The sequence below is a fragment of the Eschrichtius robustus genome, chromosome 16, assembly GCF_028021215.1.
Source record: "Eschrichtius robustus isolate mEscRob2 chromosome 16, mEscRob2.pri, whole genome shotgun sequence".
In the NCBI taxonomy this organism is placed as follows: Eukaryota; Metazoa; Chordata; class Mammalia; order Artiodactyla; family Eschrichtiidae; genus Eschrichtius; species Eschrichtius robustus.
In genome coordinates, this window is record NC_090839.1 from 31,141,441 (window position 1) to 31,162,501 (window position 21,061).

The 21,061-nt window shown below is 45.6% G+C and overlaps 1 protein-coding gene across 2 annotated transcripts in view; it reads left to right on the top strand.

The window, feature by feature from the left end:
* ATRN (attractin) overlaps positions 1–13,265 on the top strand; it is a 170,167-nt gene extending 156,902 nt beyond the window's left edge. Inside the window, exons 28-29 of one of the 2 annotated variants that reach the window (XM_068524863.1) lie at positions 2,880–2,998; positions 8,758–13,265. In XM_068524863.1, the coding sequence (XP_068380964.1) occupies positions 2,880–2,998; positions 8,758–9,085 (447 nt within the window). In that variant the 3' untranslated portion in view covers positions 9,086–13,265. The remainder of the gene's footprint in view (positions 1–2,879; positions 2,999–8,757) is intronic. The other variant, XM_068524861.1, reaches the window with a different exon arrangement.
* The last annotated feature ends 7,796 nt before the right edge of the window (positions 13,266–21,061 follow it).

A 21,061-nucleotide genomic window follows, 5' to 3' on the forward strand; every position in this document is an offset into this window, starting at 1 on the left:
GTATAGAGTTTCAGTTTTCCAAGATGAAGGAGTTCTGGAGACGGATGGTGGTGATGGTTGCACAACAATATAAATGTACTTAATACCATTGAACTGTATACCTAAAAATGGTTAAGATAGTAAATTTTGTTATGTGCATTTTACCACATTAAAAAATAACTGGGGAAAAAAAAACAGATCACCTACAAAGGAATGACAGAGTGACAGCTGACTGACTTCTCAGGAGCTACAAGAGAGAAGAAGAATGTCTTCAAAGTATTGAAAGAGAAGAACTGCCAACCTAGGATAGTGTACCCAGTAACTACCTTCCAAGAACAAGGATAAAATAAAGATATCCTCAGATTATGGGAAAAACCGAGCACGTGCCACCAACAGACGTGTATAAAAGAAATGTCTAAAGGATGTGCTAGAGAGGAGGAAAATTACCCCAGGAGGGTGGAATAAGAGGGAATAGTGAATAAATCAGATGGTAAACTTGTGCCTAAATCGAAGCAAACGTTGCCCTGATAAAATAGTGATAATTTGTGGGATTGAGAAGAATAGACGAGCCTACGTGACACCCCATGTCACACGTCAGCAGCATACGGCACAGCTGGCTGCTCCTTAAAATGCTGTCTTGACTTTCCTGTCAGGACACCACACACTCACCTTCTGGCTGTTCTGTGCTCTGTATTCTTCGTTCAACCCTCTTCATCTCCCAACATCTTTTAACACTCGTGGCCATCTCAGGCTCAGTCTTTGCGCCTCTTCTTACATCTTTTACACCTACACCATTGGTGATTGTCTTAGCCTGTTCAGGCTGCTATAAAAAGTATCAGAGACTGGGTGGCTTATAAATAATGGAAATTAATTTCTCACAGTTCTGGAGGCTGGGAAATCCAAGATCAAGGTGCTGGCAGATTAGGTGTCTGGGGAAGGCTTGCTTTCTGGTTCACAGATAGTGACTTCTAGCTGTAATCTTTTTTTTTTTTTTTTTTTGGCCACACCATGCAGCTTGCACCATGGGATCTTAGTTCCCCGATCAGGGATTGAACCTGGGCCCTTGACAGTGAAAGTGCAGAGTCCTAACCACTGGACTGCCAGGGAATTCCCTCTAGCTGTAATTTTACGTGGTAGGAGGGGTGAGGGAGCTCTCAGGGTCTCTTTTCTAAGGGCACTAATGCCATTCATGAGGGCCGTGCCCTCATGACCTAATCATCTCCCAAAGGCCCTACTTCCAAATATTATCACATTGGGTATTATAATTTAACATATGGGACTTCCCTGGTGGCTCAGTGTTTAAGAATCCACCTGCCAGTGCAGGGGACATGGGTTCGATCCCTGGCCCAGGAAGATCCCACATGCCGCGGAGCAGCTAAGCCCATGCACCACAACTGTGGAGCCCACGTACTGCAACTACTGCAGCCTGCCTGCTCTTGGGCCTGCATGCTGCAACTACTGAGCCCACGTGCTGCAACTACTGAAGCCCGCGCGCCTAGAGCCCATTCTCCGCAACAAGAGAAGCCACCGTAATGAGAAGCCCACGCACCACAATGAAGAATAGCCCCGGTTCGTCGCAACTAGAGAAAGCCCATGCACAGCAACGAAGACCCAGTGCAGCCCAAAAAAAAAAATTTAGCATATGAATTTTGGGAGTACACAAATATTCAGACCATAGCAATGATCTTATCCATCATGGATTTAAACACCATGATGTTTAAACCTCTCCCCTCAAACCTCTCCTGTGAGTATCCAACTCATGTATCAAATTGCTTGCTCAGTGTTCCCAGTTGGATGTCTTAATAAGCATCTTAACAAATTTAACATGTTCAAAACTGAGTTCTAGATACTGTTCCCCACACCTGCTCCTCTGGCATAACTTCCCCAACTCATCATCCTAGTTGCTCAGGCCAGAATCGTCCTTGACTCGTCCTTGCTCTCATCCTCATTGGATAGCCAGTCCATCAGCAACTCGTTTTGACTTTATCTTCAAAAATATTTCCTGACCACTGTGCACCACCTCCACCACTGTTATCTGTCACCTTGATCTAGGCCATTATCCTCTCCCACCTAGGTTTTTGCGGTTGCCTCATAACTGGTTTCCCCACTTCTGCCATTTCACTCATCTATTCATCCCCTGTGCTGTAGACACAGTGGTTCTGGAAATGATTTTCTTCAACCAATTTGAAGAAATTGATGGCAAAATCCTAAAGATGGCTCCCAAGATTCCTGTCTCATGGATGTTCAATCAAACACTACTCCAGGTTCTGCTATGAAGAGATTTTGCAGAAGTAATTAAAGTCTGAGGGTAGTTGATATTAAGATAAAAGGAGAGCTTTCTCTGGCTGGTGGCAGAAGAGGAAGCATGAGAAGTACTTGAGCACCATCACTGGTTTCAAGCTGGAGGGACCAGGTAGGGGGAAATGTGAGTGGCCTCCAGGAGAAGAGTGGCCCCTGGCTGATTGCTAGCAAGGAAATGGGGACCTTAGACCTAGAGCTGGAAGGAACTGGATTCTGCCAACTTTAATGAGTTTTGAAGCAGGTTCTTCCCCAGTGCCTCCTGGTAAGAGTGGAACCCAGCTGATAACTTGACTTCCACCTTCTGAAGACAAGAGCTGAGACCCTTGAGACCTTTGTGAGATAGAGCTGAGAATTTTTCCAGAACTGATAGAAGACACGAATAGGACCTATATCCCTAAGCAGAGAGCCCTACAGAGCTCTTGCCTGGACTTCTGACCTACAGAATTGAGATAATAAATAGGTGCTGTTTTAAGCACCGAAGTTTGTGATTTGTTTCATAGCAATAGAAATAGGGGCATCTTTAAAAATCACATCTAAAGGCTGTGAAGGTGTTTCTTCAGAAACACTGCTTTAGGTAATTCTTTGTTTTATTCCACCAGACTGTTCCCAAGCCCATTGCCCTGGAGCCATGTTTTGGCAACAAAGCTGCTGTCCTCTCTGTGTTTGTGAGGCTCCCTCGAGGCCTCGGTGGAATCCCTCCTCCTGGGCAATCGGGTGAGTAGATGAGGGTCATTGACAAATGAGGTTTATGTTTTAGATGTGTGAAGGCTCCTTCCCTTTCGTAGAGAACTTGGTTATAAAAGCGATATTGCATTCAGGCAGACCTCGGAGATATTGCAAGTTCGGTTCCACAAAACGTCAATAAAGCAAATATCACAATAAAGCGAGTCACATGAATTTTTTGGTTTCCCAGTGTATATAAGTTATGTCTACATTATACTGTAGCCTGTTAAGGGGCAATAGCATTATGTCTAAAAAGACAAGGTACATCCTTAATTTAAAAATGCTTTATTGCTAAAAATGCTAACTATTATCTGACAATGCGGGGTTGCCATAAACCTTCAATTTGTTAAAAAACAACAACAACACAGTATCTGTGAGGCACAATAAAATGGGGTATACCTGTAGTGCCTGCCTCGTGTCGTTGTGAGGATTTGGAGAGATGATCCCATCGCCACTGTATTCCTAACCCATCTTACCTGAGGTCACCATTCCTTCCTGGGAAAAATCTGGATCTCCGCACTGCCCCAGCCACCTCAGCCTGCCAGTGGTATTGGTGCTTCCGGCCAAACCTTCTTTGCCGCCAGTGTTTCCAGTCCCCCAGGTCTGTGTTGCTCCTTTACTATCTTTTTCCTTGCTCTGCCTCTAAATGTAGGCTTTCTCCCTCTTCACTCCATATGCTCTTCCTCTGTCATCTTACTTGCTCTCATGGCTTCCAGCTAGCTCCCTCAAGCTAGTGGTTCTCAAATTGGTATTTCTAACACTACTGTATTTCTTTTTCTTTTTCACTCTAAGTATAAGGCACAAACAACAATTATAACATCCTAAAGGAAGTTTTTGAAAATTTATTCACAATTCTACCATCCAACACCCACCAATTTTCACTGTTCTGTTTCCTTTCCAGCCCTTATCAGCAATTTAGTTGCAATGATTGTATAACTAATTTTTATTCTTCTTTTTTCATGTAACTATCATAAACATTTTTACAACTTACTGTATAGTGTTTTACCCATCTTTTACACTACTCCATCAAATACTTGAATCATAATTTAGATAAACATTCTTTTACTGTTGAACACGAAGGAAATATGGAATATAGTTTTGGAAGTATTTTGATTAATCATGGAGTACTTTGGAGGGATGCCTCAGACAATATGAATGTTTTAGACAACTTTCAGTTGAGATGATTCTGCAGGCCTCCACTCCAACTCAGCTTTCGGAAGGTCTGGGTCCGTGGTGTTCTTATGAGGGAGGACATTAGGCATGGCCAGGTCAGGATTTATTGTCTTCATTTCATAAGCAAATGGCTTGATTTGCCCTCATCTAGGGATTCCTGTGAGTTCAGCCCCTAACTTGGCCTTGTCCATGTTGAGGGCAGAATGACCCATTAACCTGACGCTCTGGAGCAGTGCCTCCTGGTCTCCTGCCCAGCTCAGCAGACATTGACTGGTGCTCCCTGAGGGCAAGGTACTGGCTAGGGGTGGGAGGGGAGCGGTGACAGGCTTGCAACACTGTGGCCTTTCCTCCTCCAGACTTTGCCTGATGTGCCCCAACCCCCTGGACTCCTGATGAAGACCTGCTCACTGCTTGAGAGCTACCCCAAGGGTGGGGCCATCCCTGCCACCCCTTCTCTAGCCCCCACTTCATTCATTCATTCATTCATTCATTTTTATTGAAGTATAGTTGATTTACAGTATTATATTAGGTTCAGGTGTACAACATAGTGATTCAATATTTATAATAGATTGTACTACCTTTAAAGTTATTACAAAATAATGGCTAGTCTCCTTTCCAGTCTCTACACCTTAAGATTCCTCCTGCTAAACCCTGGGCTTTTTTCTTTTTCACTGTGAGCTTATTATTCCCCAAAATTAAGTAATCCCTGTCTTTCCCAGGTTAATATCTCTAATTCTTGTCCTCCTTGCCAAGCTTCACACCCAGTTATTCAATTGCCTACTTGAAATGTCTACTTGGATGCCTCAAGGTCTTATCAAACCTAAAATGTCCAAAATGGAGCTTGCCCTCTTTCCAACCAGTTGGTCCTTTGATCTCCATCTCAGTAAAGGAATTCATTATTCAGCCAGTTTCTCAAGCCAGAAACTCAAGAGTCATCCTAGGCAGTCCTCACCTCTCTATGTATAATTCACGGGCGAGTTCTGCTGGTCCTACATCTGGAGTCTCATTCTTCCACTTTGTTTCATTTACTCTACCACGTCTCTCATCTAACCTTAGCTGCCATCTCTCCCCTGTAGTCTGCTTCTTCTACCCTTGACCTCTAAAATCACAGCCCCAACCCCCTCCCACACCCCCATCCAAGCCATTCGCCTGCAGTTAAAATCATTCTTTAAATAAGTAAATAAATAAATAAATGATGGTTATATTTCCCTGTGCTGTACAATATATCCTTGTTGCTTATTTATTTTATACATAGTAGTTTGTATCTCTTAATCCCATACCCCTGTCCTGCCCCTCCTGCCTTCCTTCTCACCACTGGTAACCAACACTTTGTTCTCTGTATCTGTGAGTCTGTTTCATTATATATATTCGTTTGTTCTCTTTTTTCAGATTCCACATATAGGTGATAACATGGAGTATTTATCTTTCTCTGTCTGACTTATTCACTAAGCATAATAATCTTTAGGTTCATTCATATTGGTGCAAATGGCAGAATGTCATTATTTTTTATGATTGAGTAGTATTCCAGTGTGTGTGTGTGTGTGTGTGTGTGTGTGTGTGTGTGTGTATAAAAAACATGTTCATTATCCATTTATCTGTTAATGGACACTTAGGTTGCTTCTATATCTTGGCTATTATAAATGATGCTGTGAACGTTGCCATGAACGTTGTGGGTGCATGTATCTTTTCAACTCAGTATTTCTGTTTTCTTTGGAAGTATACTCAGGAGGGGAATTGCTAGATTATATGGTAGTTCTACTTTTACTTTTTTGAGGAACCTCCATACTGTTTTCCACAGTGGCTTCACCAATTTACGTTCCCACCAACAGTATACAAGGGTTCCCCTTTCTCCACATCCTCACTGACACTTGTTATTTGTGATCTTTTTGATGATAGCCATTCTGACAGGTGTGAGATGATACCTCCTTGTGGTTTTGATTTGCATTTTCCTTATGGTTAGTGATGTTGAGCAACTTTTCATGTGCCTGTTGGCCATCTGTATGGTGCCTGTATGTCTTCTTTGGGAAAGTGTCTATTCAGGTCTTCTATTTTTTAATCGGGTTGTTTGGTTTTTTGATATTGAATTTATGAGCTATTTATATATTTTATATTAACCCCTTATTGGTCATATCATTTCCAAATATTTTCTCCCATTCAGTAGGTTGTCTTTTCATTTTGTCAGGGTTTCCTTTGCTGTGCAAAAACTTTTAAGTTTGGTTAGGTCACATTTGTTTATTTTTGCTTTTATTTTTTTTGCCTTAAGAGACAGATCCAAAAAAATATTTGCTATGATTTATGTCAAAGAGTGTTCTGCCTATGTTCTCTTCTGGGATTTTTATGGTTTCAAGTCTTAGACTTAGGTCTTTATGTATATGGTGTAAGGAAATGTTCTAATCTCATGCTTTTACATGTAGCTGTCCAGTTTTCCCAGAACCACTTATTGAAGAGACTTTTCTCCATTGTATATTCTTGCCTCCTTTGTCATAGATTAATTGACCATAAGTGCATGAGTTTATTTCGGGTCTCTCTATTCTGTTCCACTGATCTATGTGTCTGTATTTGTGGGAAAACCATGATGTTTTGATTACTGTAGTAGCTTTTTAGTATAGTCTGAAGTCACGGAGCGTGATATCTCCAGCTTCATTCTTTTTTCTCGAGATTGCTTTGGCGATTCAGGGTCTTTTGTGGTTCCATATGAATTTTAGTATTATTTGTTCTAGTTCTGTGGGAAATGTCATGGTTATTTTGATAGGGATTGCCTTAACTCTGTAGATTGCTTTGGGTAGTATGGACATTTTAACAATGTTCTTCCAATTCAAGAACACGGGATATCTTTCCATTTCTTTGTATCATTTTCAAATTCCTTCATAAATGTTTTGTAGTTATCAGATTATAAGTCTTTCACCTCTTTTTAAATTTTTTTTTAATTTTTATTTATTTTATTTATTTATTTTTGGCTGCATTGGGTCTTCGTTGCTGCGCACAGGCTTTCTCTAGTTGCGGCAAGCGGGAGCTACTCTTCATTACAGTGCATGGGCTTCTCATTGCAGTGTCTTCTCTTGTTGCAGAGCACGGGCTCTAGGCACACAGGCTTCAGTAGTTGTGGCGCGTGGGCTCAGTAGTTATGGCTCACGGGCTCTAGAGTACAGGCTCGGTAGTTGTGGCGCACAGGCTTAGTTGCTCCACGGCATGTAGGATCTTCCCAGACCAGGGCTCGAACCCATGTCCCCTGCATTGGCAGGCTGATTCTTAACCACTGCACCACCAGGGAAGCCCCTTTTACCTCTTTGGTTAAGTTTATTCCTAGGTATTTTATTCTTTTTGATGTGATTTTAAACAGAATTATTTTCCTGCTTTCTCTTTCTGGTAGTTCATTATTAGTGTATAGAAAAGCAACAGATTTCTGTGTATTAATCTTGTCTCCTGCAACTACTGAATTCATTTATTAGTTCTAATAGTTTTTTGGTGGAAACTTTAGGGTTTTCTATATATAGTATCATGGCATGTGCAAATAGTGACAGTTTTGACTTCTTTCCTTCCAATTTGGATGCCTTTTCTTTCCTTTTCTCGTCTGATTGCTGTGACTAGGCTCTACCCCCCATTTTAAATGGTGCCCTTCACTGGACTCCCGAAGCACCTGGCTCTGTCTTTGCTATAACAGTGGTCACTGGTGTGGATTCCCCACTCCATGCCAGGTACTAAACCTGGCACTTAAAAGCTACCCCCCTCCCCCATTTTATAGACTTAGTGAGGTGGAGTAAGAAGCTCCTCTAACATGGCTCCTGGGGGCCTCAGCAGGGCTCTGAGCCTGTCTGGCCTCTTCCCCTGCATAGGAATCCAGCTCCCCCAGGACTGTGCCTTCCCTAATGAACATCAAGTTAATCAATTACCAATACAAAAAGGAGAATGGACCCACCAGTCCCCAAAGCAAAGATGGTAGCGGAGGTGGTGGGGTGATAAGCCAGGTACCATTCTAAGACTTTACATCAGTTCACTCATTGACTTCTCATACAAGCCCTGTGCTGTTCACCATTTACAAAAGAGGAAACTGAGGCACAGGGAAGTTAAAGAACCTTGCTTATTCCAAAGTCTGGCCCCAGAGTCTATCCTAACCCTTATCATGGTGTAGATATCAAAATAACTAGTGCTAGCTGGCAATGTGGAATGAATCTTAATTTCATCATAAAGACTGCAGCTTTTTCTTGGAGAAAAAGACAGGAGAAACTTAATGCTTAAAGCATGTCTGCAATCTTATTTAGATGCTCCCACCACAAGGCAGAGCACTTTGCTTGGTAGATCTGCTGAAAAGTAAGGTACTCCGTTTGTGTAAAATTGGGGGAGGAGGAGAATATGTACTTGTACAAATAAACCCTGAAAGAATATATACAAACTAATGAAAGAAGTTACTCTGATGGAAGGGGGGAATATGGAGGGAGACACAGGTTAGAGGTAAGATTTTTCCCATGTATGTACTTTATTTATTTATTGGACCATGTGAATGTAAAAAGAAATTTTTAAAATTATTTTTTAATAAAAACAAGCTGCTCCTTAACATGTGTTCCCTCTGTGGGTTCTCCCAAGGTCTCGCAGTGGCCAGCGCCCTGGTGGACATTTCTCAGCAGATGCCAATAGTATACAAAGAGAAGTCAGGAGCGGTGAGAAACCGGAAACAGCAGCCCCCTGCACAGCCTGGGACCTGCATTTGATGCTGGGGCCAGGACTGCCTGTGAGCAAGGAGTGGCGTGCCAGAGCCGTCTGCAGAGAGGGAGCAGGCAAGGAGACACTGTGCAGGGCAGAAGACTGGAAACTCTCGAAACATCCACCTCATCTGCATGTTCACAAGCTTTCTTTGACGGTTTCTCCCATCTGTGCTCCAGCATCTAACCTCTTACTTTCATATAGGAAATAATTGATTTAGTTACAGGTCCAGGGGTGATCCAGTTGTTGCTGGAGGAGGCCGGTGTAGAGCGAGTGAGAGAGCTAGGAATGACACTCAGGTTCACGTGTGGAAAACTGTTCTTGGGACTGTTTCAACAGTGCAAAAAACAAAGATGTAGTGTTTACAAGTAGACATTTGTCATCAGTCATTCTTGAACATGGTCTTTTAAAAACTAGTCAGATGAATTAACTTGTTTTCATCTGAAGCCTGCTATCTTTTTTAAAAGATGTGCTATTTATTCTTGCACGATTTAGGCAAATATCTCTCTTTCAGGGAGTAACTTTTTTTCTAGTTGAGAATTAATAATGGTCCATCTCTTTTGAATCATAAGATAGAAGAGGCTGTTTTAAATGTCAAGGTCAGCAGTGTTACTTGGAATGTCAACTGATATAATGGGTAGTTTTCTGTAGCAACTTGATTAATTTAGTCTGAATCCATTTGAAGTTCTCTCTCTCTCTCCTCTCTTTCTCTTTCCCTCCCTCTCTCTCCTTCTCTTCCTCTTTACCTCTTTGTCTCTCTGTTTCTGTCTTTGTCTCTCTCTCTCTCTTTCTCACACACACACACACTCATACACTCACACACACACACACTAAGTGCCTAGACTTTAAATAGATCTAGCAATTGGAAAGTTAGTAAGCATAAGTTTTTACATAACTGCATTCCTACATTCTTATAAAACTTAAATAGCTATCATTGGCAATCTGCTCTTTTTCTAAAACCTAATTTGCCGCCAGGAAACAATTTTCTCACCCCGAGAAACATTTAACGTAGCAGCAGGGATTGAGAGGAAAACAGAAATGACCTAACTGTCAAAGCTCCTGTTTTTGTTATCAAAAAGGACACTAAATAAGGCATGTTCCCACGTGCCTCCTTGCCCCAGGTCACTCTAGGCCTGATGTTTGCTTCAGCCTTCTGGGTGCTCCTGCCAAGGCACCACAGAGGGAGGGGCTCACTCATGTTACATGTCTCCCTTAAGCCGAAAAGAGCATGACAGCATTTGGGACCCCTTAATCAAAGGGCAACTCTTTGTTCCTGTAGTCTGCTTGAGCTGGTGGGTCATTCTTCATTCTCAGGCTCAGGTGGAGTGCCAGGAGAGGGTCGGTCTCCTGTTGTCGGGCAGAACCTGCCCAAAGCCTGGAGGAGGACCTGAAGCTGTTTGCCCTTTTCCCCCCTTCCCCAGGAGGAGCTCAGGCCTCCCATGCTCCCTCCCAGACCCAACGGGTAGCTATGGAGAGGGCAGTGAACGCTGATAAGGATGAAAAGCACATGGGAAAAATGAACAAGGGGAGAAAGTTATGCCAAATGAAAAGTGACCAAATTGAAGTAGTGACCAAATTGAAGTGGAGTAGGCCAGTCCCTGCTCTTCTCCCCAGGGCACTGCCTGGATGGTGTGTTGTCCCCGTCCATGGTGCTCTGTATTCTGGCATTATGCAGCAGCCTCCCAAGATCTCTCTTCTGCTTCAAAACCCAGTGTTCTATGGCATTACCCTGAGGGCGTAGACCTTTAGACAACAATGCTCAAGTTTGTGAAATTGGAGAAATTAATACTCAAAAGAGCAAAAACTGCGGCATTTCACCTTTATATGCAGTGCCTAGAGAGGGAGTATGACCTCTTCCCCAACACTAACCCCACTCCCATGAAGAATTGCCTGGAAAGATGTTTTCAAGGATGTTGAACCATAAAACACTGATGCACAAAACACCTCTACTTTGAGACTTGCCTCTCAAAATGCTGCTTTTTCACATTATTGTTAAAGAGCAGATGGTTCTGGAAAAGACCCCTCCTCTTACGAGCTCCCCACGTCCCTGCCCCAGATCACAGTACCCGCAGAGAGCCTGCCGGGGACTGGCCCTTCACCCCTGTGATTACCAGAAGGCCACTGGAGAGGACCCTCCCACAAGGGAAGTCCTTGTTTGTTCAAAGGACTGGTGTTTCCTTGGCAAAGAAGCCGCCTCCCCATGGTAGTCCCATGCCTTGAAATAATAAGCACCGTGTCCCATAGCCACCTGGTTATTTTCTTTTTTCTAAAAGATAATGTTTATTTTTTAAAAGGAAGGAAGGAGCAAGTGAAGTTTAATTCTGCTCCAACAGTGGAGAAACAACTGAATCCACCTGCTTCTCCTTTGCAGCCAGTAGCAAACAGCTTCCTCCAGGCTTGGGCCAGAGGAAGGGGGTGGCAGGAGAAGGAGGCACTCTGCTTAGAGTCAGTTATCAAGAGGAAGTCATCTGGAACTTCAGAGCCTGTATATAAATTAAAATAGTTATGAAAACATCGATATTGCACTTGTACATAACTATACACTAGTGTCTGAATGTTCAGACATTTGGAGTGTACATAAAACAGAAAAATATCTTAATGTATTTTTATTAAACATAATTATGTCTGAGTTTGACCTAATATGTTTTTGTGCCATATATTGGATATCCAGGTTCAGAGAAGTCCTCTCGTTATGCCCTGATACAATGATAACAAAGCCACGAAAGGCATCCCCGTTGCGCCCACGTGTTCAAATGCGTCTGGGACTGATTGGATAGCTTCTAAAGTAGGAATTGTCTGTCAGTGCACATATGAAAATGCAGGCAGTGTGTGAAGAGACTCGAAGGCAGCCGGAATGTCTCTGTCCCTGTCATTGGCTCTGCGAGTGCGTTGTAACTCTCCTGTCAGCTTCTCGGAGCTGTGGGTGCCCAGGGAAGACCAATCTTGTCCTGAGAAACGCTCCTCTTAGTCTTTAGACTCCAAGACTGTACCTGTAGATCTAGTCAGATTTTCCAAAAAGGGCTTTTCCAGGCTGCATTTTGTCGTGGTTTTGTCTAAATTTTTAATAACCATTTCCCAGGACCATAGTTTACTATACTGAAAACTGGGAGTGGGAGTGGGCGTGGCTGCTTTGTTGATAAATAGCTCCTCGTGGAGAACCTCACCCTGGCCTCCTGTCCACCTCCTGCCCCCTTCCCACACTGTTTGGGGAGAGGTCTGTGCTTCCCTGTGAGGATCACCTCTAAGTGTGGTAGGAGGTGTGCAGGGAAGGCAACCACATACTCCCTGAGCTAACCTGGAAGAAAAGCAGCCCTGGACAGAGACTGTCAGCAAAAGGCCTGAGGTGCACGATTGGAGATGCACCGGGAAATCCGGGGCAAATGGGAAGACCAGGGCACTATCTGTAGAAAAATACATTTTATCTTTCAGTGCAAATCTTGCTCCTTCAATTTAATAGAGTATATTTAGAGATGGGATGGGAGTGATTCACTTTCTTGGGTGGTGGTATCCTTTTCATTAACACCTTTGATCCTTACATTTCGTTCATTCATCCATTCATTCAACAAATATTCACTAAGTACTTACTAACAACCTAAGCTAACACTAGAGCAGTGACTGAGATGGAAAAGCTGCTCTTCAGAATTACAACAGAATCCACCTCCTCAAACCTGTCAACCCAGGAGACCTTTCCTTGTGGTTTCTGTGAGAATTGGCCACCTGAGGATAGACCCAGGAAGGCAGAGGGTCTGGCCTCAGACCATGCACCGGCTCTCAGCCTGAAATGTTTACCCAATTTACCAAATGGCTCAAACCATAAAAATCACCGTGATGGTTTGTAGATAGCCAAGCCCACCAAGAGACATTTCCCCTGAGTTGTCCAAATTCATAAACACCCTCGCCTGCAGGGAGACGATTTGGGAGTGCAGAGGAAAACTGACACCTTCTCTTTTAAAGGCAATAATGGAATCGACTTTCAATAACTGAATTTGTGCACAAAACATTCTAAACACTAGTGAAGCCTGTTTTGTTGAACTAATTTTGGCTCTGGAAATGTTTTATAGTTATTTACGGTTTTGTTTTGGGGTTTTTTGGTTTGGATTCAAGTTTAGTTTGTTAATATGTATAATTTAGCATCTGTTGCACTCATGTAAATATGGAGTAAGTATTGTAAACTATTTCATTGCTGGGGATTGTGGATGTTATACATACATTAAGGACTGCAATTTTTTGGTATTTTTTGTATTGTAAAATAACAGCTAATTTAAGCCGGAACAAGAGAATTAAGGGAGGTCTGTGCATTTTAAACACAAATGTGAAGAACTTGTATATAAACAAAAGTAAATACTATAATACAAACTTCCTTCTGAAATAAAAGTAGATCTGATAAAAATGTGGGTTTTGTTCTAAGTGTTTGATTTTGTTTTGTTTCAATTATTTTTACAATTTGGTCATTAGAACCTTAAGAAAAGGGGAAAAACATGTTTTAAAAAGTTTACCAGTTTTCAGACTGCCTCAGAGGAAGCACTTGGCAGTCCATGACTGAGGTGTAAACCAACAGGGTGGGCACCTCAGACACCTCTGCGCAAAACTGAGCCCTGGGGTGTGGGAGGAGCCCTGAGCAGCTTGTGAGCAGACTCCCCAACATCCCCACTGTGGCCTACATTGCCCTCAACACACCAGTGCTGGGGACAGAAGACTCGTGTGCAGGACAGCTCTGCCTGGGCACCATCACGCCCATGCCGGTGCCTCGCCAGCTGCCCTTGGTCATTCAGCTACTCGTACTCTCATGGGCTCCTGCTAAACCTCAGGTATGCTGATAGGTTTAGTCCTCCATGGCCACAGCATTGTCCTTGGTCTTGAATTTTGATGAAGTTGTATGTCCATTCACAAAGTCTTGTCTGTAGGCCTTCTGCGTGCCCAGCCCCACTTTATGCGGCTCCTGCCCTCAGAACAGGGTCAGAACAGTGCATTTCAGCGCCCTGGTACAGAGTGCAAAAGGTCTAGAAGGATAAGATCGGCATAAAGTAAGTTGAGAAAGTCCAGAAGAAGCACAAGGAAGGGCTGTGCTTCATACAGGGGAGGGTGGGTGAGGCACCAGGTCCAGGCCAGGAGGCTGGACGAGGCCTGCCTACCAGAGCTTGGGCCTCGGCCAGGGTGGAAAAGAACTGAACTAGAGGCCACTGCCAGGTTGGGGAGGACCTTGAAACTGTTCCAGGGAGGGTTGTGGGAGCCATCAAGTGTCTCTGGCTAGAAACCTGTGATTGAGTGATACTGGGGCAGTTTGCTACAGCATCAACAGCATCTCCCAGCCCCCTTGCAGTTAGGTTGGGGCCATAAACTGGGCTTTAGCCAAGAAATGTTGGAAGAAGTGATATATTCAAGTTCCAAACTTTGCACAAACACCGTGCTCCCACATGGGACTCCCTGGAGGTCACGTGTTAAAGACGCTGGCGGTAATAAGGGTCCAAGTCACCACTTAAAGGCAAACCACCTGACCAGCAAGAGCTGTGTGCTGGCCTGTGCATCTGAAAAGCAAACTTTACCGACCCACTGAGATTTGGCATTTTATTACAACAGGTAGCTTTTCTTACTCTTATTAATACACAAACTGGCACCTTGAAGTACAAGGCAAGTATAACCAAAGCCTAAGGTATGTGGCATTGGCTTAGTTAGTGGTCAGGCGGCAGCAATGAGAAAACAGACACAGCAGGCAGAACAGCTGGGGATCCCTGTCAGGTGGTGGCAAAACATCTGGTATGGCTATGATGTTGGATAACTTGTTAAAGCAAACTACGTGTTTACTGAGTTTTTTTGTTCAAGGGGAAGAAGCTGGAAAAAAAAACAGAATGTGGTATATGTTGATTGTTACTTGGCAAGAGAGTCGAGTTCCAGAAAAAAATTAGCCAGTTTACAAGCAGAAGTGAAGGGGGTGGAGAATCCTGAAATCCAGGGTTGTGAAGTGTTGGAAAAGCCAAGTAGTCTTGCTTCCAGTCTCCAAACAGTAAGACATGCTTATGAGCAAAAAAAGGCCCAGGGAGACGGTGACTTGGCCTCCGAGTAAGAATCACATAGAGGGTGTGGTCTTCCTGCTTGAGCCTCATAACCTCAAGGCCATCATCTTGAGGGGGAGTCATGTGGATAAGCAAAGAAATAAAGCGAACCTGAGAACTGTGCCCAGGAAAGAACCAGGAATACTGTCATTGACCCTGGGCCTGCCTGGTAAATAAATAAATAGCATAGGTTTCTGAGGGAATTATGTTGCCAAGAAAACCATTAGCTTGACCATAAAAAAATGAGAACAACCAACCCTGTGACTATTGAGAGTCTTAATTAGAACCACCCACAGGCGGGAAATGGTTGTGAAAGCTGTGCAAGGCGGGCCCACCACCCAACGCCACCTCAGATGTGGCCAGAGAGCAGATTTGGGCCTGGTCGGGAACCTCCCCCACCCCGAGGCAGGGCCCGGCAGGATTCCAAAGTCCCTGTAGGCCAGTGATTGCAGTGTGTCAGCCATCCTCCTCCTGCCCATCCAGCCGCTGTGTGTCGGCCAGGCACTGTTTGGGGTCCAGGGACTTAACAGTGAACAATGCGGACCAAATCCCTGTCCTGATGGAGTCTACAATCTAGTAGGAGAGACAAAAATAAAGACAAGGCCAGGTAATAATTTCTGTGAAGCAAGGATGGGGTAGGGTTGGGGTAGACAGTGCTGGGGGGTGTGCTGGGGGGGCTGGGGAAGGCTCTTGTGGTAAGGTGACAGCGGGGTAGAGCTCACTGAAGGAGGGAGCTGGCACATGGACGCCTGGGACAAGAGTACTCCAAGTAGAGGGAGCAGCAGGTACAGAGGCCCTGAGGAGGCAGCGTGCCTGCAGGGTGTGCGCAGCAGCAAGGCATGGGGGCTGTGGGGGCAAGATGGGTCCAAGAGCAGTGTTAGGAGTTGGGGCCAGCCAGGTCCTGCAGGACAGTAGTTCTCAGCGGTACAGGGCTTCCCCTAGGGCACATCCTGGAAAGAGGAGGGGCGATTTGATTATTGCGTTCAGAGGGGCACCACTATGATTTAGTTGGTAGGCCTGAAAAATTCTGTCACCAACTGCAGTGTCACTCCTAGTATCTGAGTCCCCAACCCCACACATCTCTGTGGGTTGCATCTGAACATACACCCTGCAGCCCTGTATTACTAGCTGTGAGACATGCCTGGCAAGGATTCTCTTCCATCCTGTGTCCCCAACCTGAGGAAGGGACTAGACTAGATGATCCTGATGACTGTATGAAGCATGTTGCACAAGGAGCTGGGGATCCACCCTGGCTGCTGGGGCCCGTTTGCATACCCTGTAGGTCTTTCCTCCTCATCTGTGTAATCCTAGTCCCTGGAGGGCTCAGGTTCTGAGGTTTTGTACATGTTTTATCTTCTTGTGCATATACTCATCTTGATTTTCCTCTGTATCTTCTGCCTTGGACTGGAGGCTCCTTCGGGTGTGGGGTGACATGTCCCTGGCAGAACAGCTTCCCAAGACATCCTTCAACCCAGGCCCTCCCAGGCCTGCAACCCAACAAGGCAGGGCCACATATCTGCCTCCTTTCACATGCGTGCCAAGCTCACTGGCAAGTTGCCATCCAGCTGGGGACCTCTCCTGAAGCCCTGCATAGCCCCTTCCCTCTGCCTCTCTGGAAATTTCCCCCACCAGTGTCCACAATTCCTGTAAAGATAAGCCAGTTCTGTGAGTTTGGCCGCACCTAACTCAACTGGGGTGGGTGGAGAGAGGAGGGGGGCAGTGAGCAGCTTCGTATCAACCTTGCACCTTAGACAACAGGCTCCAGGCCAGAGCGGGCATTCATGAACCATGAAGTTTCCACTCATAAATCCATGGATGCTTCCAGCACCTGCCCTTCTGCCTGCCCCCATCCCCAGCCACCTGCCAGCTAGAGGCTCAGTGTTGACAACAGCTAACAGAGACCCAGCCACGGGGATGAGGCCAGGGCCAGGACTACAGTTTCCCGGAATGCATGTGAGAGAGTGATAGCAAGCAGGCTACCTGGCAGGACACAGAGGCCAATACTCAGATGTGGAGCAAGGCAGGACCCTTTCATGGTTGTGGGGGCCACTGGACTCAGCTTTGAGGTGTTTGGCCAGACTCCACACATTACGAGTCAGGACCGTTTTACGTGGAAGCGACAGAAACCAAACTCTGATCACCTTAGACAACTCCATTAGTTTCCCGAGGCTGCTGTGACAAATTACCCAACCTTGGTGGCTTTAAATGATGGAAATTTATTCTCACAGTTCTAAAGGCCAAAAGTCCAAAATCATGGTGTAAGCAGAGCTGCGTTCCCCCCAGAGCAGAAGCTCTAGGTGAGAATCCGTTCCTGGCCTCTTCTAGCTTCGGTGGCTGCCCACATTCCTTGGCTTGTGACCACTTCACTCCTGTCTCTGCCTGTGTCTTCACAGCACCCTCTCTTCTGTGTGTGTATCTAATCTCCCCCTGCCTCTCTTTAACAAAGATGCACAAGACTGCATTTACAGCTCCCTCTGATAATCCAGGATAAGTGCCTCCTCTCAAGATCCTTAATTCAATCACATCTTTTGCCATAGAAGGTAATATTCACTCTTTTGCCTACAAATAAGGTAACATCCACAGGTTCCAGGGATTAGGGTGAGGACATATCTTTGGAGCCACCGTTCAGCCCATTACAGCAACAAAACCCTACAAAAGTCGACTGTCCCAGAGGTGGCAAGACGATGGCCTCTGCATGTCACAGGGCCTTGTCCCTCCTTTTGGCTTCTATCTCCAGAGTTGGCTAGGTCCATGCCCCAGACAGCCTCAAGCCTCCCACAGGAAATGTTTCTCCCAGGAAACTCTGGGGAAAAAAACAGAGAGCCAGGCTGACACGGGGGCCCTGTGACCTTTCATTTTCCCCCTGTACCCAACAAGGAAGCCTATTTTCCTTGCACGTTGTCTGATGTTAGAGGCTCCATTTGATTAAACCCCATGCCTGAGTTGGAGAGAAGTACTGAAGGAAGACAGCCAGCAGCTATGGAACAATTTTGCTATTTTCCATTAAGTTCCACTCACTTTTATCTTACCAATCTTTTGAAAGGCATATGCCTATATTTCACTCTGAGTAAAAAATGGAAGTAGTAGAGTTTAACACACTCTCACATAAAGCACATAACTTTTAGCATTGTGTGCTTGGGCTACCACACAATGGTGGTAAACAGGGCAAGGCAATGCTTTCACTTGACCACCCCCCCCGCCCCCCCACTCTGCTCCAGGTGTCCATTCCCACACAGGTGTAGGTGGCTGAGAACATTCCTCCTTTGTGAAGTGGGAACAGGTTAGACTCTGAGCTTCGCTCTGTCCAACACCCCTCCTTTTTCCACTGGAAAACTGTCCTTCCCATTCCACGTGATCTTGGTGGGCTGACATCACTCTCCAGGCCACAAATCCTGGGAAAGAGAAGCGCCTTTCTCTGCTGAGAGTGCTAAAGGAGAGACTGTATATCTGGGGTTGCTGGCAGCATCCTTACCTACCCTATGGTGAGAGCCTATCTGGCCTCAGAGGGGAACACAGACCAGCAGGGGTAACATCATTTGAACCCCCGGAGACAGCTGTGCCTGAAGCCCAAATTGCTCAGATGCATGCCCAAGCCACTTTTATCTGTGTTTGGTTCCAATCAGGAGAGTACTGGCTGAACCTGGAGGCTGGTTGGCAGCTGCCCCGTGCCGTGTCTGTGGGTTTGGTATGAGTTGTTAACTACACAGTCTCAGAGCCAGTGGCTCTTTTTCTGGTCAGGACAGCCCCAGGCCTGGGCTTCGGCGTGGTCTGTACCTAACCCCTGTGTTTTAGGTCGGGTTCTCCAGAAGTGGAGCCCAAGACAGGGATTCTCAGACCATGATTTATTGGAGGGAGTGCCCTCAGGGGAACCTCTAAGTGAGGAAAGCAGGAGTGGGCAGGGGAAGGAGCTAAAGTAGGATGTGGTCTCAGCTGGGATCCAGCCTCAGCCTGATCCCACAGGGAACTCTGAAGCATGACTGGCACACAGAGCTATCCCCTGAGGCACGCAGGCCAAGTCTCTGAACTCCTGCCTCAGTCAGTCACTGGCCACTGGCCACCTCTGGGAGCAGAGTGTAACCTTATAGGCATTTCTTCTAGAAAAGGGGTCAGCTGTGAGCTGTGTTAGCAGCCAACATCCCCAGCAGCTTGGGGATGGGTTGCACTAGCCCAGAGAGTTCTGAGCAAGGCACCAAAAGCCTCCACTTCAACCTGTCTTGTGGTCCTGTTGCAGCAAAAATAAAAATGAAGTTTTCCCTCTCCTGAGAACAAGGAAAATAAAGGTAACAGTGAACAGGCTAGAGAAGAAACATAACCTGGCCTGAAAGAGTTAATCACCCCTAGTTTTATTTTAACTGTTACTAATCTGTAGTGTCTGTAACTAGATTTGTACTTCACAAAGCTAACCTATCACTTTTTTTTTTTCTTTTTTTTGGCTGTGTTGGGTCTTCGTTGCTGTGAGCGGGGGCTACTCTTCGTTGCGGTGCGCGGGCTTCTCACTGCGGTGGCTTCTCTTGTTGCGGAGCACGGGCTCTAGGGGCACAGGCTTCAACAGTTGTGGCACACGGGCTCAGTAGTTGTGGCTCGTGGGCTCTAGAGCACAGGCTCAGTAGTTGTGGCGCACGGGCTTAGTTGCTCCACAGCATGTGGGATCTTCCTGGACCAGGGCTCGAACCCGTGTCCCCTACATTGGCAGGCAGATTCTTAGCCACTGCGCCACCAGGGAAGTCTTAACCTATCACTCTTTAACACTGTGAATTACATCTGCACTCCCTTGTAGCAAATCACCGCTTGTAGCTGTCTGCATTTCAGAAAGGAGGTCGCAGGCTGATAACCCAGAGACTAATAGACCCAATTACTGGGTTGCCTGACGCCAGCAGTGGCTGTTTTGAAATAATGCAAGAAGAAGAATGCAAGAACTTCAGCATTTTTGATCCTTATCACTCACTTCCGGACTGCGAACTCCCCCTATAAGAATCCCTGTAATTCCCCAAGGAAGGTGGGGCACAGTTCTTGAGGCGCTGGCCTACTGTGTCTTCCCTTTGCCTGGCAAAGAAAATAAAAAAGCCTCTCTATTTCTTATCTTCCAAATCTCTGTCTCCGTATTTCTATTCGGCATCGGTGCACAGGGAGCCAAGGTTTGGCAACAGTCCCTGCCAAATCTCAACCAAGTTTGAGAAGGAGCAGCCCAGAGACACAGTAACTCATCAGGAGTCCCCAAGCTTTTGAGGAAGGCTTAGTACCTTGCCCCCATTGTTCTGCCCTCTCCGCCCAAAACTCCTCCACAGAACTGCAATTTAACACGATGCCCTTGGCATTCTCTGGGTCCACACTGGCCACACAGTGTTTCTAAAAAGCTTTATGATAAATTTCCCTCAGCTCCAGGAAAGAATTTGACTCTCCACGTGGACAGAAACAGATAAATTATGCAGAAATCAAAAAACAAAACCACCATCGCCCCTTCTTTCAAGTGTCTATCAGGGCAAGGCTCTGTGTGCACTGAGGTAGGGCTTCCCTAAGTGAGCACAGCGGGTGATCCCGGGGCTCCCAGGAACCCATAAGTGGAAGTGTGTCAATAAGGGCCTATGTTTGGCTACAAATAACAGACACCTGGGGAGAAACTGGCTTAAACAAATTAGGGGTATCATTTTTCTCACATAATAAAGTCCAGAGGAAGGTAGACGGGCTGGTGAGCCACAATGTCGTATGGTTCCACTTTCAAGATGGTGCCCATGCTCCCAGGCATTGCCTCCAAGTTCCAGGCAAGAAAAGGGGAGGGTTGAGGCCAGAGGCTAAAGGGCCCAGTCAGCAAGTCTGTTCCTTTTTAAAGAGCTCTCCTGGAAGCCTTATCTGTGAATTTCACTCACTGGCCAGAACTGTGTCACATGAACACCCCCTAACTGCAAGGGACGCTGGGACATGTACTTTGTTTATCTGATTACTAGCAGAGAATGAAAGAATAAACAAAAGCAACCAAAGTCCCTGCCACTAGGACCTGAGAGGTGACTCAGTTCAGCATCCACAGGTGAGAAGATGAGGCCTGGAGAGGTTCTGAGGCCACCCAAGTTCATGGAGGCCAGCAGAGGCACAACCTGTGGCTGACCTTGGTCTCCAGGCTCCCAGGACACAGATCACATGAA